The sequence below is a fragment of the Nuphar pumila genome, chromosome 10 (assembly GCF_984573655.1).
Source record: "Nuphar pumila chromosome 10, dmNupPumi1.hap1.1, whole genome shotgun sequence".
NCBI lineage: Eukaryota > Viridiplantae > Streptophyta > Magnoliopsida > Nymphaeales > Nymphaeaceae > Nuphar > Nuphar pumila.
The window spans coordinates 76,767,168-76,791,007 of record NC_143258.1 but is presented as its reverse complement, the minus strand read 5'-3'; the positions used below and the strand labels follow the sequence as shown (position 1 = coordinate 76,791,007).

At 35.9% G+C, this 23,840-nt stretch overlaps 1 protein-coding gene and 1 pseudogene across 2 annotated transcripts; one reads left to right on the top strand and one right to left on the bottom strand.

Annotated features, from left to right (window-relative positions):
• Window positions 1-2,534: 2,534 nt before the first annotated feature.
• Window positions 2,535-7,227, top strand: LOC149826893 (uncharacterized). 2 transcript variants are annotated; one of them, XM_090020159.1, is made up of 3 exons: window positions 2,535-2,613; window positions 6,250-6,470; window positions 6,894-7,227. In XM_090020159.1, exons 2-3 carry the CDS (start codon window positions 6,267-6,269, stop codon window positions 7,005-7,007), a joined length of 318 nt encoding a protein of 105 aa, XP_089876285.1. In that variant the 5' UTR covers window positions 2,535-2,613; window positions 6,250-6,266; the 3' UTR covers window positions 7,008-7,227. The 2 variants fall into 2 exon arrangements, with proteins under 2 accessions (XP_089876285.1, XP_089876286.1); XM_090020160.1 differs by lacking the exon at window positions 2,535-2,613 and adding an exon at window positions 4,855-5,041.
• A 479-nt stretch (window positions 7,228-7,706) lies between these two features.
• The window catches only part of LOC149826892 (magnesium-protoporphyrin IX monomethyl ester [oxidative] cyclase, chloroplastic-like), a 32,875-nt pseudogene continuing 16,741 nt past the window's right edge, over window positions 7,707-23,840 (bottom strand).

Genomic DNA, 23,840 nt, shown 5'->3' with positions numbered 1-23,840 from the left:
TGAAAGTTACAATCGTTGCATGAGAAGTATATTAATAGAGTTTTGGAGCATTTTAGCATAAAAGATGCCAAGCCTGTAAGGACCCCCTCTTGCTTCGCATTTCAATCTTTCAATTGCTATAAAATTGTAGAATACATGTTAAATGTACTTTATTATAGTGCAATTAGTAGTATTATGTATGCTATGATTTTGACATGCCCTGACATTTTACATGTTAGTGTGGTGAGTAAATACATGACTCATTGGCAATCAATTAAATGGATTCTCATGTATTTTAAGAATACATCAGATGGTTGTTTGGAGATTGGGATGATGGTGATGGTTTGGTTGGATATGTTTGTTTGGAGATTTGGATGATTGGTGATGGTTTGGTTGGATGTTAACTCATGATATCACTTACTGGTTATGTGTTCTCTGGAGGTGGATGGATAGCTAGTTCAAAAGCTACTTTACAAACATACAATTGCATTGTCTACTGTAGAGGTCAAATATATGATAGTGTCTGAGGTAGTAAAAGAGGCTATTTGGATTATTGACATATTTGGTGAGTTTAGTTTGGGTCAAGAGTTTATCATTGTTTATTGTGATAGTTGTGGTGCTATTCACTTGACCAATGACCAAATGTACCATGAGATGAAGAAGCATATCAATGCCAGATACCATTTCATTTGGGAAGTTATTGCACATGGTGATATTCTTATGAAGAAGATTAATATTGCAGATAATTCAACTGATATGCTAACAAAGTTTAACCTGGTTACTTAGTTCAAGCATTGCTTGGACTTGATTGGTGTTTATTAGTCTTGGAGTTGAGTCCTCAAGGACTCTTGTGGTTTATGGTAGAGTAGGTTTGATTGTGTGAGGATTTGATGAAATATAAGCCAAGGTGGAGATTTGTTATGGGTGTCATGAATTTTGGATATGCTATTATCCATGACCCGGTATGTTTGTTGACTTTTGCTTGTGTACCTATTAGGGTTTTATGTCATTCGTGATATTTGTAGCTGTTGGTGGATTTTTTGCTCTTCATCACCTTGTCGAACCACGTAGATTTTGTGCATTCTCATGTCCTTTTCTTCTCTTTAAGGTGCGGTTTGCATAATATATATTAGATATAAAGTAAATACTGGCTACTAATGAAGATACTGAACTAATGAGCTAGGTGTAAGTTGTAACAACTCAATTTAACCGCATAGATGTGTTCAACATGGTTCCTTTGCCAAGATAAGCTTTGGATAGTGATTTCCTTATGTAAAAATGTAATCTTTTGAGTTATAAAATTTTAGTACATTGTGCGCCATTGATTTTTGGATCCTTTTAAAAACCTAATTACTTGCCATAATATATATATATATATATATATATATATATATATATATATATATATATAAAGAGAGAGAGAGAGAGAGAGTATCGTCCAAGAGAGACATCTCATTGAACACACTTGTCATCAGTGGAAATTTTTTCTGCAAAAATGGTCTTTAGGGGCGGTTGATGGTCCTTTGGGCGACGCCGATCTGCCTATTCCATTTCTAAGTGCCATCTACTGTTGCCCTATTCTCATGTATATATATATATATATATATTAGTTTGCAATAATTAAAAGCCACAACTGTTATTTCTGTCATTCAATATTTTCATCATCACTCTAGCATTGAAGTGACAGTTAACTTGAGAGTTTTGAAAGATATTTGACAAACCTAATTAATGTGTTTAATATGTGACTAAAGCTAAATAAAAAATACACACGCCAATAATGCAAACCAAAAACTTTTTATGTGTATTTTAGATATTTTAATTGATTAAAATTATCCACTAATGAGTAACTTTGGTTTTCATGTTGGACTCAAACCTGATTATAGTAAAATAGATTAAGTATGTTTAGTCTAAACGCAAATAGCATCTAAATAGGCATTATTGTTCTATGAGATTGTGAGTTCAAAAAGGAGGTTAAACTGGTTTTGGCATTTGTATTATCTAAGCATTTATTTTTATTTTTTGAAGGAATCTAAGGATTTCTTTTAGAATTCTGTTTTTAATAAGATTAGATAAACTGTCTTGTCATTTTCGTCTCTCTCTCTCTCTCTCTACTAGTAATGGGTGAAACTCCACATTTGGCTCAGGAATTTGTTCAGTAGGCTGGCAAATGAGCCGAATGAACCACATAGAGGGTGTTCAAGCTCGGTTAACTCGAGCTCAAGTTCAAGCTTAACCTCATGGTGAGTTCCAGAAAAATGGATTGAGCTCGAGATGACTCGTTAAACAAAAAAATGAAGGGCTCTGAACCTACTAAGCGCAATTTAGGGTGCGTTTAAGCCATGGGACAATTCCTGCTCGGGAACTTCATCATTCTGGATTCTTGTGAGCCCGGTTGCTATTGCAAATGCGGAACAGATTCGAGAAAAACGGTACGATTTAGTTCAAATGAGACGCATGTTCCGGACGAATTCGTCGGACCCAAGGGGGCCTGAGCGCGTTTACGTCCAGGACAAAACCATTTCCTTTATTGTTTCGCGCAAGGGCATTCCCCCGCCCGTTTCCTCCTGCGCCACTGCCATCTGAGTGCATCCCGCGCGTGGCTTCCTCCGGCGTCGATCGCGGCCGTCTCCGGCGGTAATATCTCTCGCTCTCTGAGTTCCGTTTATTGCCTTTACGATTATCCATCTCCTTTTCCAATGTCATAATCACTGTTTCTTTTCGCGAAAGATTAATATAAATTGCTGTAGATTTGGTATATTGATTTTATTGGCTTTTTTGGCCCAGCATTTAGATGAAAACCGAGTTTCAGTGGCTGGATATACTCTTTTGTTATTGAATGTGTTTCGTTTGTTATGCGCTCCATAGAGTTCGTTTTTTATGCGTTACCACATTGGATTCTGGGTTTCTCGTGCGGATTGGAATGCGGGATTTGCGAATTTTAGGTTTTTTTTTCTTTCTTGTTTCTTGTCGACTTTTAGGATTTTTTTTTCTTTAATGCTCTTGTTTCTTGTCGCTCTTGGTCTTGATATTGATGTTGTTGTTTTGATGTTCTTTTTGAATAGTTAGGGTTATTGGTTATTTGGAAGGGATCTGGATCTAGGATTTCTGAAAAGAGATTGTCCAGCCGGAAGTTGGGAGGTCAAATGTATTAAATTGCTTGCTCCTCCTTTTTGGAAATTTTTGTTATTGGGTGGCTTCAAGTAAACGAGGGAGTACTGGTTATAAACTTGATTGTCACAGCTTTCAGTTCTCGGATGTCATCATGTAATAATATCCTATCTTTTAGCCTCTCCTTGAGATGGTATTTAGTGTTTTTTTTTTTGTTTTTGTTCTTATTTTTCATTTGTAGCTTGTGTTTTCTTTCTTTTAAAGAAAACAAAGATTTTTTATTTAGCGGTTGGAATAATTAGGCGTAGGGAGAGGTGATGAGAGATCGTCCAGCAAGAGAACACCATAAAAATAGCACAAAAAATAAAAAGAAAAAAGGATGGAAAAAGCAGCAGAAAACAGAAAACATGAAAAATCTAATTCTACAATCAGAAAAGAAGCCTTTGATTGCCATCATTGTATCCAACTATCCCTTCTTGCAAAAAGCCTATGAAGCTGCGCCAAATAAAAATCAGCCTGCAGAGATAGATGATCAGTAACTGATGGAAACTGCTAGGCCCAATGATAGATCAGTGATATAGCAGGACAGAGCCTATGGACAACTCTGTCATCAGCGTTTTGGGGAATAGAAAATCATCCACTCAAGTTTGAACACTGCGAAGCAATTGCTACAGCTGAAAGGACACCAGTGAACAAAGTTCAGAGACACTGCCAAATGCCGAGTCGAGTGCGAAGATGCATCCCATCAGGATAGCCTAGGGAACCCATTTGTAGCTTGTATAATTATTTATGGATTTACTCTGACTAGTCGGTACCCCAATTAAAAAATAAAAAAGTATACAAAATATACATAAAAACATGTTTCATTCTTTTAGTAGTAAGATGTTTTCATCTCACAAATGCAAAATATATATAACCAGAATATACATATATATAATTGTACACTGTACACACACACACACACACACACACACACACACACACACACACACACACACATATATATATAAATAATCATGCTTTCAGCCTTTTATAGAAAAAATCACAGAAGCACAGTAACACATACATACATAAATAGCATATTACATAATCCTTAATGCTAAACATGTTTTCAGGCTTTTATAGAAAAAATCACAAAAACTCACACATATATACAAATCAAAATCAAACATATATATCTAAGCTTTCAACGTTTCACAAGCATATATAAAAAACATAATAAAAATTCATCAGAAAATAAGTAACACAAGCATATCTAAAAAACATAATCAATTAAAATTAACTGTGCATGCTTTCAACGTTTCACAGAAAAAATCCCAAAAGAAAAGTAACACAAACACATATATATTAAACATTCTCAATATATAAAAGACCGAATCAAGCTGATACGAATTCGAATTCGAATTCGAATCCGAATCCGAGTCCAAGTCCAAGTCCAAAGTTCAAAGGCTAAGTCATCTCTGCACATTTTAAACCCAATGTATTTCTCAAAAAATGTTCCATATAGGACTAAACATGTTTCATAAAGTGAACTTTCCCTCCAAAACTCATTTCTCAAAAAAACTTAGGCAAAGAAAGGGTTATTTGGCTAAAGAAGTTTGGTTGAAAGGCTATTAATTTTTAGCCAAAACCACAACAGCTTGAATACTTTAGGCTCGGTTCATTCAGCTCGTTTACCAGCCCTAGCCCGGATCCAAATCTTTATTTCGTTGTGCTGCATTGAGTTAAGTTGGATCCGTTATTGTGTACATCCAAACCAGATCTGAATCATTCACATCTCTGGAGGCTCCATGGAACATGATCGAATTCAATGTCTTTATATGCCTCGGAGCACAAACTGGTGAACGACAGAACCTGTTATCCTCTTGGTGGAAGAAATGCCGTTTGGAGCGTGCAATTCCGAAACAAATTCTTGATTTGGTAGTTCCAAATTCCTGATTTTTTGAAGTTTGAGGTACGGCGCTCATCTTTCGTAGCTTTATTGCCTATTTAATCGAATTTTGCCACTCTGTGATGATCACGGTTTGGTAAAAAATGTACCCATTGTTTTTTTCCCTTTAGTTTTACATTTTTAGCTCATTTTATGTGAAATTTATTTATCCATTTATTATTTTTTCTAGCGTTCGTATGAAGCAATCCCAGATTTGTCCAAGGGTTTGTTTTGGTTTTCGTTCTGTTGGGTAATTGTCAACAGAATTTTGGGAAATTTTGTCCTTCTATTTGATGCCTGCGTACTGTTTGACAAAATGTCTCAAAGAAAATGAGAACAGTTTTGATGTTTTTGATTTTGCGCAAAATGGTCTCTTTAAGAAGCATCTTGTTAGAGAATACAGTATGAGATTTTTAACCAATTCGGGTTTCAAATCTTGAAGAGAATGTTTGGTTTGCATAATTACTAAGCGTTTTATGGGATTTATGCATGGAGGCATTTCATTGTTTCTAGGACTTGCCTGCTTTTCTTTTCTTTTACTTGTTTTTTTCTTTTATCTGTTGGGGGATTGAGTGCAAAACGTTATACTGAAAATAGCTTAGAATTTTGACTTGTATATGTCGGTGTCATGTGAAATATCTGATAAATAAAAAAAAGGACTAGTACTGTAGTACACGATTTTCATTGTTCCTCGCTTAGTGGCTTGATGGAAAGATAGGTTCTTGTTTTAGCTGATAGTTTCTTCACTGTTAAAAAGTTTATAGTAACTTGAAATTGTTACTTTATGAAGTATTTTACAAACTTATTAAAACTTTAGCAACATGATTTATAATTCAGTTGTTTCTATTGTTTCGTGCAAACTTGGGAAAAAAATACGACTTTGAAGTGGTAGCATGGTGGCTGGAAATTCTGTTTTATAGAAATTTACTGATTTCCCCTTAGAAAAAGAAAATTTACTGATTTAATGTATTTTGTTTAAAAAGTCCCCCCCCCCGTCATTATTCACAGGTAGGCACTCAATTTAGCGGAAATCTTTTTGCTTTTTTCTTGTTTTACCTTATTCTAGTTCAAAACCCATAACATGATTATTAAATTTTAAGTATTAATGGTGAAGTCATTGCATTCTTGTTAATCTTGGTAACTAGTGGTAACCTATATCATATTCAAGGAAATATCTTGTTCTTGTTTGTTTGATATGTTCTGTTTTGTGTTTTCCTTATGGTAAATCTTAGTTGGGTTGCGTTAAACCATGGAAGTTGTGTCTGCATATCGTCACCTTCTCAAAGCTGTTGACAAACACATAGGTAAAGAAGGAACTAGAAGGCATTTTAGAGACTTCATAATTCAGGAGTTCAGGAAAAACATCGGACTGTCGGATCAAGATTTTATTCAGAAGAAGATAAAGCTTGCAAAGGATTACACACTTGTGCTTAATAGTGTGCACCATTATAAGGTACTTAGGAACTCCATTATGATCCTTTTTCCCAACTTCTTTCCTTTTCTTGATGTTTCTGTCACTTTTTCCTTGTTATTCTTTAAGTTTCATACCTCATAAATAACTTTCATTTCCTTCTGAATCTTGCTTGCCTGTTTGTTTCACTCAATCCTGTGGAAAATAATCTCGTTTTCCCATGGTGGCTGAAACAAACAGTTCCCTTGTGGGGTCATTTCATAAGGACCCTGCCATGGTCATTTCTCAAAGGACATGCCTTTCATATGAATCCGTTCCTGCCCATTGAAACAGATGGGCCCCTCCATTCCTGCCTCAGGATTCAGGAAGCAGGTTTGAACCCTGCATGCACCTCACTGCATGATAATGAGGTATAGCAATCATGCCTCAAGTTTATTCACCTGAAAATTTCAATGGGTTCTGCAGGACCTACTGTTCTCTTACAACATTGCCGTGGATAGAGCTGATGAAATGAAGAGAACGCTAAGCAAGTCTGCTGCTAGTGTTGGTCTTCGGCTTCCTGATGTTTATCAACCTTGAGATGAGGCTGCATTCGTTTTAACTATTCTGATCTCAGTTTTACGATTCAGAATCTTTGGATAATTGAGATGCTTGAGTGAATTAGTGTAAATGCTGTTGCAATTGTTATATTCCCTCTGACTTCGATTTTGAACTCCGAGTTGGTGGTTAATTGTTGTGGTGCTTTGGCAGATAATTTAAACACTCTTACAAGTATTTATGTTTTGATGTGGAGTCAAAACTGCACTTTGATCTGGCCATCTCTCTTCTTCCGCTTGTTCTTCATGACAAGTCTGTTTAATTTTCAAATGCCACCACTATTTTATCACCTTGTTTCCTCCTGGAGAGAACACCTTGTTTCAAACCAGGGCCAACTTCATTGCCAAAATGGGTGCCAAGTAATGACAGCAATCAAACCTGCCCAACTGTTGTATCCTTGAGTTAATTACAATCTCCAGTTTTAGATGCGCAAAGTGTGTAAAACCTGGCTTCCCAACCTTAGATCCAAGTTGGCCAAGGGGTTTGTTAGATAGATCTTGGGTTTTCTGCCTGCAGAGGTCTGCCTGAGTGGGTGCTGCTGCAACTACAAGAGTGACTAAAGTTACATCATGGTCTTGACCTAGGTGTCAATTGTAAAATTTGTGCTATTGCTTGCTTGGTAATCAAAACAAGTAGAGAGGTTAATAATAGTGGCCAATGAAAAACTCTTATAATGATCATTTATGCAGTTAAAATAATCAAATAAAGAAGGGGTGGTCCTCTTCTACCTAACTGATAAACAAGCCGGTGCTCAAAGTCTGTGAAATCAACAGATCCAGATTCAACAGGAGGCATGAGATAAGTTGCGATGAGCTCAGAGACTTGAGCAGCAACAAGGGGTGTTTTCTTCAAGTTCTTCAGGAAAGCAGGATCGTTGCTGTTGCTGACAGCAGTCAGCTGCATGTTTATCTTGAACATCCTGTCCAGCCTCTTGAATTCTGGGTTCTTCACATCCAACACAGCTGGGAAAATCCTTGCCGTTGTCCCGTTAGTCTGAAAACAAAGACAAGAGATGAGAAACTGGTCACAATAATCAGATTTAACACAACTTGGACTATGAGAGCAACGGTATATAGATCAAATGTATACTAAAATGGGAGAGAAGTCGGGTTTCTTGAGGGAACCAGTGGAGCAGCGTACCTTGGCGTTTATCAACGGGGTTTCAATTTTCTTTCTTTTTGGCTGAAGAGTTGATATGGCTAGGATATATTAAGATTGGCTCAGGTTCCTTATTTTTTTCAGCTTGACAAGATTCACACAGGTTAACTTGACTCGAACCACGTTGCCATCTGAGCCAACTCTGGTTTCTGAAACTTTGATTTGTGCATGACTAGAATGTGCAACACGATGGCATGTGCTTACTCTATGATAACATGCATGTCGAATTCCTTTGTGGTAAGGCCTACGCCTTCATAGAAAGCAGTCCTCTGGCAGTCATTAAGGTACACTGTCACGTACACCTGTATCAGATAAGTAAAACTCAGTCAAATGATGTCTGTGCATATATCAAATGCGTGTGTGTATGAGCGAAGGCGCGTGCGCGCAAGAGAGAGAGAGAGAGAGAGAGAGAGAGAGAGAGAGAGAGAGCTGTCTTCTCAATATGTAGAGTTGTGAATATTCCAGTACAAGAGAGAGGACTTACAGAGAGGACAGAAAAATCTCGCCCATAGTTTGGACTGCCAGATTAAGAAATTAAGGCTGAGCTTTCATCAGTGCAGAGAAGAAATCACCATGTCTGTTCTCATCTTGACACCAGTTCTCAAAGTACTAGAAGATTGGATAGACTTGGTGTTCGGAGTTGGCCTTCAATTGCCTGTAAATTGTGATGTATCTCCAGTATCCAATCTTCTGAGACAGGTACGTGGCATAAAATATGGACTTTGGTCTGAAAATGTGTACTTCCTAGCCTTGGTCAGGAAACCCAGATCCAGTGCCAGATTGAAATCAGCAAGAACCTTGTTCAGAAACCTGCAGAATTTTGCACAAATCGAGGGGATAATGAGAGAACAATTAGGATGTATTCTATTCTTGGTCGTTTGAACCAGCAAGGACAAAACTTCATGTTTTGATTGCGTACCCTGCATGCCTAGCTTCATCCCTTGACATGAGTTTAAAAATTTCAGCAATCACTGGATTGGTTTTCTGTAAAGACAAAAAACATAGCAAGTGAAGATTATGAAGTCAAGTAACATTATTGTCCAACTCTTTTTTTGAAAAAAAAAAAAGAGTTGGGCGATACCATGTGCACATACAGTGACTATATATGTCTCTATGGTTTAGGCCATTTTTATCTCAATGGGGCTTTGCCTTTTTTTTTCTCTTTTCACTAATCCCTTTTCTCTCAAAAGCTTAGGGCGGTCTTGAAATATAGAAAAACAGAAACATCAAAAGCTTGAAATATAAACCAGAGCATCCCAATTGGTGAAATGCTAGTAAATCAGAAAAACTTATTTAAGCTTCATTACAATAAGAGAAAACAGAAGAAATTAATGGTTCATTTTGAACAGCACATGAAACCAGTTTTAGCCAAAATGCTATGTATGGTCTGGGGATGCAGAGATGTTGGTCGATGGAGGTTGAGGGAGAGGGAGTTCGAGCTGGATGCAGGCGGAAAAGTCAAATACTTTTTCTAAAAAAGTAACTTTATGAAGCTATCAAAGTTAAATTTTTTACTTCAAAAGTAACTTTGCATTTTTAAAAATGACATTTTTAGTGTGTTTTAGTTATTTCCATAAGCTTAAATCCATCTAATGTTAAACCTAACTGGTTTAATGGTAGATTAACCCATATATATGGAAGGTAGGTGCCTATATGAGTGAACAGTATTTTTTGGGGTGTTTTTACAAAATTTGACTTCATAGTGCATCTGACATTGTAAAAAAATTTATCATGTTTTTTGATGAAGATAAGTAAATTTTTAAGCTTGGATATTTATGAAAATTTTAGATGGTTGAATTTCAGATCTTATTAAAACCTAGCTGCGTGTCACAATCAAACAATCTAAGAATCCATTCTTATAAAATCAAGCATGTATGATGCATCTGCATTGGCAAATTTGAGAAAAAACATAAAACTCTTCAAAAGCTCGGTATGCCAACGGTAGGCGTGGATCAAAATAGGCAGAGAGAGAGAGAGAGAGTGGTGGTAGCTACTAACCACTTTTCTAGTTAACTGGGTTTTTGAAGATATTTTTACATATTTTCCTTAAATTTGGCAGTAGTTTACTAAGAAACAATGCTTGGATCATGTTTTTTAAAATAAAAATAAGATTTTTTAAGCCTTGAATAATTATGAAAATCTTAAACCATCAAATTTTAAACCTGCTGGCTTAAGAATTAAATACATATACGAGGGCCGAATAAAAATGAATGGTCAGGTCTAGCTGTTGATTCAAACTTGACAAGTAGGGTTTAGATTTGGGTGGTACACAACCAATTACAAATTGAGGCAGGTGCTTGATCATGAGAAAAGTGTAGAGTGAAACAACTGGGATTACATACAATATGCCATAATAGAGACTTTTCATATGTAATAACAGACTCTACCACCGAGGTGGTATCCCATGTGGTAAGCGGGGTCTTGTGTCAAGCTGAAGCCCCAGGATCGAATCCCTTTGCCACATGGGGCAGCTGTTGTTCTGGTAGGGGTCCGCCTAACCCAGCTTGCCTTTAAAAAAAATGAACCGACTCTGAAAATGAATCAAATTCAATGTGAATGTGAATTTGGTCCAACTCACAGGATTGCACGTGAAATGAAGTCGCACCAGATGAGTAATGAACCGGATTCGACTCATTTACATAAAACCATTTTTACATGACATGAGAAAATGATTCATGTCGAGGACCAAGCTAGCAGACTCCCTAGCTTGAATCTTCCGTAGTGGACATCAGAAAATAAGAACTTATTTACATTAACTTGATTCGAAGTTAGATTTGGATTTGGATTCAGATGCAAAACTCAATATCTAATTTATATCAGATTATTAACTAGACCTAACTTTGGCTACTGAATTCTGCTAAACGGATTAAGGGTTCGGTCAGATATTGAATTAAATTCATACCATTTATTATATACTTTGTCAGGTTAATACATAGTCCAGCAATAATGGGCATGACTTAACTTGTGGACTTATTGCATTAACATGTTGGGTTATAAATCAGGTCGGAAATGAATTGAGTTGAGTATTAAAACTCCCTAAATTTCAAAATTGAATCCAAGTAAAACAAAATTTAAATGAGATTGTGTTAATTATATACCCATATGAGGTAACATATGAGTTAACAAGTGTCCATATAAATTTTGCAAATATAACTTAGTCGCAAAATGATTTGATTCGGTTTGGGTTTAGGTTGGGATATATCAAGTTGTACATGTGATTTTGAGGTGTAGGTGAGATTTTGATATTTATATGATTAGAAAACACTGGCAATTATAATAAAACCAGCATTGGATCAAATAACTACAAGACAATAAGATTTTACGAAAAACTGGCTACATCCACTAAGAGAGTACTGAGAGTCTTTGTTAATATAATTAGTCATTGATACAAGAGAGAACATATAAAGTTACAAATAGGAACAACCATACCTATCGTTTGACCCACCAAAAGGATCGATGTGTACAACCCAAATCTTCTTCTTGTTGGACATAACTGATATGGGTCCAACCCATTTGGGTGACCCGGTTTGACACCATTAGTGGACCACATAATGGAGAGATAGTGGGCGGGAGTTACGTACGTAACTGCCTCTTCCCCCATTATATAAGGGGGTTGGCTGCTACGAAGATGATGAGAGATTCATGGCAACAGTCTACCCAAATTTCACATTCGGGTTTACGTGGTATAGGGTCATGCTCACTGTCAACCTAAGGCCTGGGCTCATCGTGGGCATCAATCGGATGAGGAGAATGCTGAGCACTCGCACACACACTCTGTGGCATCAACAGATATACTTGCAGGTATGCTTTCTGTGTATGTTGATACAGAAAACACCAACATTAGGTTATAGGTCCACCACGCTTCATGAACTTATATTTTTTTATATAAAGTGTATCTTGTCATGAATATATCAGTATTTTAATGTGTGCATGGACATGCTCCATAATACGAATATATTTTTTGTAAAAGATCTTGATTGACCGATTCATGTTATCACCAAAGTGATTTGAGTCGTATTGATTAAGGATTCTTTGAATTGTATTAAGATTCGTTATTATGATTGTGTGTGGGTTTATGAAACAACGATTCTATCCAAAGGTAGGTTGTTGTGTTCCAAATTCACAGAATATTGAGTGACTCAGAATATTCGAGGTGTCATCTCTCACTGCAATACAGTGAAGAAATTTCTGAAATCCATTGTGACATAAATTTTATACGAGATTTTATCTCAGACCGTTTGGATAAGAAGTTTTATTATGGATCTTAGGTTCTATTGAGAAACCACTAAAGATCTTTTGTGATAATGAAGCAGTCGTGTCCTTTTTAAATAACAACAAGAGCTCAATCTTGTGTTGACACATAGAGTTAAAATAATTTGTTCTTAAAGAAAGGACTGAGAATCATCTGGTATGTATTGATACAATTGGGACGAAGGAAACGACTCTGGATCATCTTACTAAAGGGATAGCACCGAGATTGTATTCCCAACATGTAAAGAGAATGGGTTTTTTTTATTCCTTCTTATGTATGACAATACATTATGTGATCACATTTGATTCTATATGGCTTTGTAAATTATTGATTTTGCATAAAGGATCTCTCATATAGGTTAGAGAGAATAGCAGAATAACAATATTAAGGGATCAATGGAATAGGTAAGAGACCAATCTATTCATAAAGCTAATTTCAATATGCTAAAGCACTGAAGGTGAATTATGGTGTAGTACATGGGAATATGACATTTCATAAAGGAGTGTTTATCTCTATGACTCATATGATTCATCCTTATAATAAAGGGTAGCATGTGAACCCACATAAAGAATTAAATTGAGATAACAGTATAAACCTCGATTTAGTACACTTTTTGTGTCAATGGGTTAAGTGGGAGAATGTTGAACATAATGGATCTGGGTCTAACCCATTCAGGTGACCCAGTTTGACATCATTAGTGGGCCACATTAGTGGACCACATAATGGAAAAAGAGGCAGTTACGTACGTAACTTTCACCCCACTACAGATATCCTTAATCAATACGACTCAGATCACTTTGGTGATAATATGAACCAAATCAAAATCCTGGCACTGTTTGAAACTGAACTGGATCTCTGATTAATTTGGCCCTTTCCAAAACCGGTTCGGAGCCATTTTTGACCGGTTCCGAGAAGCTAAGACCTTGTTTTCATAAATCTATGAAGATACAAGGATTCTAACATACGGTCATAAGATTTTGTGAACTTTTGTTTATACTTGGCACCGGTTCATAAGGTTCAGAACCGGTTTGGACCCTTAGATGATCGGTTCGGGGCCGGTTCAAGATGTTTTCAGACTGGTTCAGGGTCGTATAAGACCGGTTCCTGTTTGAAGACTCTGGGTTTTACCCATATGAGCTTGCTTTTATTGTTTTTCATGCTTTATAAAGTGTTTATTGTATGGAAAGCATGACTTATGCATATTAATTTATGTAATTCATGTTGGTTAAGTCATGCATGATGGTTTTAAGCATTAAGTATGAATTATGACTCAATTCATGATATTTTATCATCAAAATTAGTTTATGCATATAAGTGGAAGCATGAACTTGTATTTTTTGATATAAAGTGTATCTTGTCATGAATATACAAGCATTTTAATGTGTGTATGGGCATGCTCCATAATACAAATATATTTTCCGTAAAAGATCTTGATTCCTTGTGATAAAGGGTAGCATGTGAACCCACGTGAAGAATTAAATCGAGATAACGGTATAAACCTCGATTTAGTGCACTTTTGGTCTCAATGGGTCAAGTGAAAGAATGTTGAACATAACGGATCTGGATCCAACCCATTTGGGTGACCCAGTTTGACACCATTAGTGGACCACATAATGAGGAGATAGTGGGTGGGAGTTACGTATGTAACTGCCTCTTTCCCCATTATATAAGGGGGTTGGCTGCTACAAAGATGATGAGAGATTCATGGCAATAGTCTACCCAAATTTCACATTTAGGTTTACGTGGTATAGGGTTCTGCTCACCGTCGACCTAAGGCTTGTGCTTATCGTGGGCGTCAATCAGATGAGGAGAATGCCGAGCACCTGCACGCACACTCGGTGGCATCAACAAATATACTTGCAGGTACACAAATACTAACACTTCTCTATTACTAAAAACAAGCTAATACATTCTCTCTCCCTCTCACTCCTCTCAAAACCCAAGAGAAGTCTCAAACACCGATAAACCATCAAAGAGAGCAAAACCATCATCTTTCTATATCAAAAAAGATATACTCTGTCTTTTCTCTCTCTCTCTCAAGCCAAGAATTATCTCTCTACCTTTTCTAAAAAGAGATCACCCTCTATTTATAATTCCCAAAGATAGAGCCTTTATCCATTAAGAAACCTTGTATGATTTTTATTTTTCATATCATATGAAATTCTAAACAAGAATCCAAAAAAAAATCTTTATGTGGCCAGGTGAATCCTAGTCTAATATGAACTCATTCATACCAATGTTTTAAGTGCAAATGAATTAGTTTTAACAGATTTTTTTCACAACTGGGTTAGATATTTTTTGATAAATTTTATATGTTGGAGAGAATCACAACCCAAATAGTGAATAATAGGCATTGTTTTTCAATAAAAACCATGGACCATGTATAGCTTTTTTGTAAAAAAAAAAGTAATTTTGTAATTGTAAAAAAATAACCAACTTTTAAAACTTACCAAGGGGAGCCTGTCTGTTTGGTAGTACCAGTTTGTGCAAGTCACCGTGTCATAGGACGTTGCAAGTTCCAATCCTACTGGTATGGGTAGTTGAATAACTGCCTAATTGTATAGCCATCGTAGGGGCTTGTCTACGAGAGAGAGAGAGAGAGAGAGAGATCAGTTCCCTCGTTCTTGTTCCCAACTTCTGCAAAGCATCAGATTCTCCTCTGATGTGAACTCTAAAGTTAGCGGAAGACAAGCTGATTGTGAGGAAGGTGACCTTTTGCTTAGTTTGGCATCTATCCTCTATTCATGCCAACTTGGGGGGACGCTGTGGGCATGAACCGGTACCAAAGCAGGGGTGTCAACAGACGATTCCTCATCGACTTGCAGCTATTACTCTCCAGTTTGTTCACCCAGCTCATTATGGTGATTGGTGGTGCGAATGATGTGTGTCACTCAACTAGTTTAGACGGATGTGTTTGTTCTGTAATCATAGTTGGTCGAGGGACAACCTATGCCACCCTGCCCACGGGATTTGAACACAAAAGCCCATTTTATTTGTTGGATAGTTCTTGGGAAAGAAAACCCCATCACCCACCTTACATTTGTTGGCCGTAAAACTCTTGAGATCCCCTCTGCCCATCGAAGAGTATGTCTGGTCTTGTGGCAAGAGATGAGGCATACCCATGGGTTTGGCACTTATGATGTCTCGTCAACTTGGTAACATCCATAAGTCACCCTTAATAGATGAGTGAATGACTTAACCATCTAACTCATTTAATTCCAAACTATATAGGTAGGTTATCTAATTAGGGGCATACTTGTTAGAAGAGGAACACCTTTCATAGGGCAATTTTAAAAAATCTCATGATGGAATGCCAAAAGATCATTAGGTATTGCAAAAAAAAATTTGCATGTGTCCATGGAGGTTCAGAAAGTGGCAGAAAATTATAGTATTGTATGGTAAAAATGATGTGTTTTCTTAAAAACCCCATAAAATTTGGCTGATGACCAAAATCGCAAATGGCCAACTTTGTTAAAACTTTTTTACCTTTTGCATATACGAAACTCACTAAGTTTGTGCGATATATCGATTTGTTGATCAGGCATCACAAAATCCTACTTAAAAGGATGTCTTCGCATTTTTGTTGCAAACCTAAAAAAATGAGCAAAAAATTATGTTATTTATGAAGTCTTCTCTATTAATCATAAAATCATAAATACTTAGTAAAATCACATATTTTATACCAAAATTATAAAAAACCGTGTGAACCTTCCTTATTCTTTATTTAACCGTCATTTAAATGTATGCTTGCTCCAATTTTTGTGGTATTTACGAAGTACACAAAAACAAGTTTTGTGAACTTCCTTATGATCATAATTTCGTAAATACTTTATTAAAATTACATATATTTTGTACCTATAAAATATGATTTTCTATGAGAAAAAACACTTTTTTTGTTGTGAACATAAGAAATTTTAGAACATGACATATTTGCGTCTCTCCGCACAATTAGATATGTGATCTTTTTATAAAATATGTGGATTTTAGTACGTGCATAATATAAAAGAGACACTACATCAGTGAAAAATCATCAACAATAAGTTTTTCTGGTAAGCGCATCTAATGATATGGGTGAGATAGGAAAATTTTAGGAGAACAAAATTGTTCGTGAGTCGCAAGTTGTTCATGGGTGTTATAGTTAATCATCTGAAAACCCATCCTCATCATAGAGAACATAAATGATGATAATAATGGTATGTAACGATCCTTAGTTAGCCTTCATCAAATGATACAATAGGCGAAAAACATTCTGAAGGACTCTTTGAATGTAGTACCTCCTTAGTTCATTCTTGTTTATGTCATGCTTGTTTGTAAGTAACCTTCACACATTCCTCATGATTGATGTTATTCACGGTTTTTCTTGGAGTCAAACACTTAAAATCTAATTGAAAGAAATTTTTTTTATTATAAGGTTGCCCAGTAATCCATCACATGTATGCTCACTTTGATACTTTTTTACTTAAAAGAACCTTAATTTGTGCACTTGTGTGTAATGAATCTTTCAAGGGCAATCAACTGTCATCGGAGAGTTCTCTCTCCTGCATATGACAATGACTCTATTACTATAACTTTTTAAGAATTTTGCTTTTATAGTTATTCATGATCAAATAATCTTTCAAAAACTCATGACAGTATTGATAATCATTAAACCTTCTACCGAATGCAATTTTTTGTTCATTTGAGCATGTTGTTAGCTACTAAAATTGTATATAATCATTAAGTCATTTATTATGCAAGTCATCATACAAACGAGATGCTTCTATTTCAATTATTTTAATTGATTTTTATTGTAAGAGAATCAATCGAACAAGAACTTATTCAACCACGTCTCATTAGTGTAATAATATAAAACAATTATACTGTCAACAAATATTCATATATGTTATACAATATACCAAGAGTTTGACTTTTTAAATGCCATTTATCTCATGTCATCATTATCTTCCTCCTTTCATCAATAAGTCATCATCATCGATGTCATTTGATTCTCCACTGTCATCATGATAGCTGCAACCACTAATTGAATGTTCAGTTGCATAAACTAAATCAAAATTTAGCGTATTTATCGTTTCTATTGCTTTCATGCATTCAACATTTATGCATTTTAAATATTTAAGATTAACCATAAAAAGTTCACATCCACCATAAATTACAAAGTCCAAACAACTTGTATATAGCTTTGTCATATGCTTGAGAAGGTCGTATATACGATGAAGATCAGTGGCACTAGTTTGCCCACATGGTTCCATATCCTCTACGATGATCCTTTGATCATGTACAACATTAATTATTCATTCTTCATTGTTTGCATGTCAAACATCTATATCCATAATCGGTTCAGGCAACTGCATATCTGAGTTGAATGTTTGGGACATCAATATCGTTCATATTTTAGGATAGTTAGATGATCACCAAATGATTGAGCTTGATAGATAGTGCCTCATGTAGATGCATATTATCTACTTATTTAGCTTTGCGAATAACTAAGTAAACATCATCATCATCAAATAATATCTATTTCACTTCATCATCATCCAACACATTCATCCATATATGTTGACTATATAGGTTCGGAGAAAAATGGTATCAGAGGATCATCGAATCTTCTATATATCTAGTTTTACTAAACACCAAAGCCATAAATGAAACATGATAGTGGATTTTCATGAATTTCTAGCATTTTTTCGAAGTTTTGATCTTACATATATGCTCATTATGCTTGTTTTTATAGGAATCACTTCTTAGAATATTTAATTCGGAAGCATGGATAGGTCATTATAAGGTTTAAAAAATCAACAACCTATATTTTTCATAAAAATTTGAGGTTCCAAATACTAATTTTTTTCATCCAAAGTACATAATCCAAGTGTCAATTTTTAGTAAATCAATCATGTGTCTATGGGTCAGAATTAAAAAAAAAATAATCTACTATAATGTTTCATTGAATAGGTTTTCATTTCCTTTATATATATATATATATATATATATATATATATATATATATATATTGTCACACCTACCCAATCTTAAATCCATAAATCGATTTTCTTGTAGCGGTCCAAACCTCATCCATGGCTTTCAAGTCTACAATTTGTAAACCGTTATTACTTTATATTAGTCGGCTTCTAGAATTGTTTAATTTTCACTTTGTTACTAAGCTATATTAGTCAGAATTTTATGAATTTTCACCAGACAATTTCAATTTAAATATATGCCATTCTTTTCTGCACGATCTTGCAGTTGGCACGTGTACATTACTAGTAAGAGTAAATTATGGATTAGGAGAACTTTGTTGAAATTGAAGCCCTAAAATTCACTTGGACCATAATCAAATTTTCCCTCTATTAACATCTCATTCGACGTTACACAAGAAATATGAGAAGTGAAGCAGGTTATATGACCCCCCCCCCCCGAAGACGGTCGTTAGCTACAGTGCGTATTTGTGGGTCCCAATGAGCGCCACGTATAAAAGCTCATGGGGCTCATATTCCTGTGTGTGTTGGCATCACTTAGCATCATAATCTGGTGCAGTTTTGAAGACTTAATTAACCTTTCCCGCCATTCTTGCCATGAAACGATGGTTTGAGAAAATGACAAAAATGTCCTCTATTCAAAAAAGGGAAAATGATGGTTCGAGAAAATGACAAAAATGTCCTTCATTCAAAAAAGGGAAACGGCAGTTTGAGATCCTCCATCTAGAAAAGTGAAACGCTGGTTCGAGAATGATGTTAACTCTTCAAAGTCCAAACAGTCCATTTTCATCCTAAGCAATAAACTTTTGCACCATCTGCTGTAACAGGAGCTCTCTTTGACAACGCACCCTTTGTCGTCGTCTGCTGCCACCGGACCCTCCTTTGCCATTGTTTGTTGCTGTCATAGCATCCTTTGTCGTCGTCTGTGCCGAAGCATCCTTTGTTGTCGTCTGCTGTCGCCGAAGCACCCTTTGTTGTCATCTATTGTCGATGAAGCACTCTTTGTTATCGTCTGCTGCCGCCGGAGCATCCTTTGTCGTCGTCTGTGCAGTGGCAGCAGCGTTGGCACCATCGACTGCGTCTACCTTCTGAGTGTTTCTCCTCCACTATCGAATTACCAAGGTTTCGTTATGCAAACAAATCGATTTATAAATCTGAATGCTAAATCTTACAACTGGGTGGTCGTCTTCATGCTAAATAACACTTATTTTCATACTAAAACAAATCGATTTGTACCTATCCACATTCTAGGCATCGAAAAACAATTAGCATGATTTGTTCTTATGAAGGCCAAACATTTCAATGATATGTACTTATGAAGGCTAAATTTCTACACTGAAGCTGTTTGAAGCATGAACGATTTATACATTTAAATCAGTAGTGATTTGTATGTTTGATGCAACAACGATTTATACATTTGAAACAATAACGATTTAATGAAACTACCATGATTTGTACTTAAGTTTGATAAATCGTACAACAATGTTTACGTATGAAGCCAAACATTACAACAATATGTACTTATGAAGGTTGTGATTTATACAATGATTCGTAAGTTTGAAGCAACAATGATTTATACATTTAAAGCACTAGCAATGTGTATTTATGAAGTTACCTCGATTTGTACTTAAGTTTGCTAAATCTTACAACGATGCTTACTTATGAAGCAAAATATTGTGACAATTTGTAATGTTGGTGATTGTTTAACGAATGAGATAATTTGTATTATCATATACTTGGGGAAGCGGTTGTAACATATAATGATACAGTTAAATTTATGTGTTTTGCAGGTTAGCAATGTCTAAAGCTCGTCAGACAAGAAATCCTCAGTCGTTCTATGGGATGACTATTAGAGAAGTTATCCGCCAGTCCCATCTATATGAGCGTTATGAAAGGTACCAAAATATAATGAAGATTGAGATTGATAAAGACAGAGACAAAGCGTTAAAATTGTATTATGCGGAGGATTATCCATCAGATATTGAGGCTGAAGAGCAAAGAAATAATGAGGAAGAACTAAAGATGAAGAAGAAGGAAAAGCAAAGGAAGAAGAAGGAGGAGAATGAAAAGCAAAGACAAAGGAAGAAGGCGGAGGAGAAGGAAAGGCAAAGGAAGAAGGAGGAGGAAAATGAAAAGCAAAGGAAGGAGGAGGAGGAGAGGGAAAGGCAAAAAAAGAATGAGGAGGAGGAGGATGAGAGGGAAAGGCAATTGAAGAAGGAGGAGAAAGAGAAGGAAAGGAAAATGATGAAGCAGAAATATTTTGAAAAGCAAAGAAGGATAAGGCAAATGAAGAAGGAGGTGGAGGAGAGGGAAATGCAAAAAAAGAATAAGGAGAAGGAAGAAAAGGAAAGGAAAATGATGAAGATGGAAGATGAAAGACAAAGGAATAAGCATCAGGATGAGGAAGAGAAGAAAAGGCAAAGGAAGGAGAAGAAGGACGAGGAAGAGAATGAAAGGCAAAGGAAGGAGAAGGAGGACGAGGAAGATAAGGAAAGAGAAAGGAAGAAGCAGGAGGAGGAAGAGAAGGAAAGGGGAAGGGAAAAGAAGGAAAGAGAAAGAAATGAACAAATTAAAAAGCAAAAGAGGGAGGCGAAGGAGTGAAGAAAGGAAGAAGTAGAAAAGCAGAGGGAGGCGGCAGAGCAACAAGAAAGGCAGAGGATGGAGGGAGGAGATGAAGATGAGAAAAGTGTGACCAAGGTACATAAATCGATATTGTCTGTCATGATTTACCGTGATAGGTACTACTGTGATAGTGATTACTATTGTGATAGTGATTAATGCGATAACGATTACTATGATAGTGATTATTGTGATAGGTATTACTATATATAATGATTACTATGTGTAGCGATTACTATATATAGTGATTATTGTGATAGTATGTGTATAACAATTATTATTTATAGCGATTACTGTGTACAGCGACGTGTAAAAGTATAAATGGGACTAATTTACAATTGATATGAATAATATGTTATTTTATGTTATAGGAAGGTCAGAAGAGAAGTAGAGAACCAGGTGAAAAGCTCGGTGGCCGGTGTCAGTGGCCTGTAGTTCTGTCATGGTATGGTCAGCTGAGTGCATATTAGAAGGATTAATTACAAAATATGCACTTTGGCGTCCTTCTGGACCAGCATTATTTTGAAACGTGTTGGAACACCATGACCCACCTATTAAATAAGTGAAATCATCAGAAGAACACATTCTAAATTGATTCTTTTGAGATCACAATGACCCTAGAAGATGTGGTGCGGATTACTGGCCTTAAGTGCCATGAAAGTGCTGTCCTGTTACGGGATTCAAATTATAACGCAAGGGAAAAGTGCATGGCCCTTCTAGGAATGTCGATGGACGACTGAAATAAATGTATTTTTGGTGGAAGCAATTCCACATCGATGAAAGTTTCTTCTTTTCGTAATAAATGAGAAGGTCGGTCCGCTACACGTGCATCTGAATGAGCTGACCAAGAGTTGCGCAATTTTCTTCTTTATTTTTTTTGACTTACTTTATTTTCCGATTATTCTGGTTCAAGAATAAGTTACTTGTGGCTGCAGTTCCTGAAAGACTTAGATGAAGTCGACAACTGGGCATGGGGTGCTGCTATGCTCGCACACTTGTATAATCAACTTTACTGTGCGAGTATCAGAAGGTTTTGGCCATTTATTCAGGTATTTATTTATTATATATTTAGTACTTGTAGACTAAGCTCGTTGAAGGTTGTAGTGTTACTAATATATTGTCTTTGTAGGCGTGGGAGCATATTGTCGCGTTGCATCCTCAGTGTAGCCCTGCGATTTATGGTTTTCCAAAGATCGGTCAATGGGCTAGAATAAATGTCAAGGAGGATAATACTAAGTTGATTTTAGATGGTCTGCAATTAAATAAGGTAAATGGTTTAAAATCGTTTACAATCATTTCAGCACTTATCATTCATTAGTATAAATCGTTGAAATGTTTAGCATTCTTAAGTAATTATTGTTGCAAGATTTTGTCTTCGTTAGTACAAATCGTTATCACTTTAGCATTTAACTTTCAGTACTATAAATCGTTGTAATTGTTTGCATTCTTAAGTAATAATCGTTGCATAATTTTGTATTTCTTAGTAAAAATTGTTATCGCTTAAGCATTTAACTTTCAGTACTATAAATCATTGTAATCATTTGCATTCTTAAGTAATGATCGTTGCATGATTTTGTATTCCTTAGTACAAATCGTTATCCCTTGAGCATTTAATTTTCGTTAGTGTAAGTCGTTGTAATCGTTAGCATTTTTAGTAACAGTCATTATAATATATTTAGCACTCATTATTATAAATATTTTTTATATTTAGCATTCATTAGCATGAATAATTGTCTATACCTAAACCATAATCTTTAATATACAAGTTGTGTGGAGACCATATGGAGATGGAGAGGACGAGGACCAAGAGCTTATTGTTGAGGGTGCGAGACTGTCTGACCGCGATATTTGGTTGTTTAGCAATTATGAAGCTGAGTTGCAGCATGGTAGTCGAGTTCTCCTATAATCTGACATGGGACAATCTAACCCAAAGAAGCCTGTGGAAGTTAGAAGGAAGATGAATAGTGGTGGGGCCAGGAACATGAATTAGCATGAACGCTACAGGGAACAATTGGATAGCTGGAACAAAGGAGGTGTCTGTGCCATAGCATATGATTATAAAGAATGACAATATGATCCCAACTATTTCCAAAAATATTGGGAACCCATGCATCGAAATCTGGAGATTGAGAATATTGGAAACCCATGCCTCTCTCCTGTCCCCCATCATATCGCATCCCAGCATAGAAAACACGTCCATCGTTTTCCTCCAGCTACAACAACGATTACCTCAATAACAGTGCACGATGAAGAGCAAACACAACTCATAAAAGAGAAGGTAGTCTCCGGCATAAGGTTCAAGATGTTGGAGAGGGAGAATAAAGACTTACATAAGGAAGTGAGCAATTTGGGGAGACAAATGCGGTCACTGGTAGAGATGATGACCAATGTTTATAATAAGATCGAGAAAGCCAAGAGGCTACCAAGGATAGAGAGTTCGCCAAGAAAAAGAAAGAGACGATTTGTATGTCATCATTGTCCATCTGAGTCATCAAATGCCAACGAATAAACGATAGTGAATCTTTTTATCTCGATAATTATTTGTTATAATTCTATAATTCTTTGTTGTAATTCTATAATTATTTTTTATAATGTGACATTCTTTAATTATTTAATTCTTTTTTAAATAAGTGTAATACACAAGTGCCACTGAACAAATTGTTGTAATGTTCGGCCTTCATAAATAAAAGTGATCTCATTTGTTTTTTATAAGAGATCGTGATTGGCTTGTAACCAGTTGTATATAAGAGATCATAATTTGTTTTTTATAGAAGGTGTTCTATCATGATCTGTACAACCATCCCACCTAAACCC

Coding starts and splice junctions, on each gene's coding strand:
- LOC149826893 (XM_090020159.1), top strand. CDS start 6,267: ATGGAAGTTGTGTCTGCATATCGTCACCTTCTCAAAGCTGTTGACAAA. Junction 6,471..6,893: donor ATAGTGTGCACCATTATAAG/GTACTTAGGAAC, acceptor TGGGTTCTGCAG/GACCTACTGTTCTCTTACAA.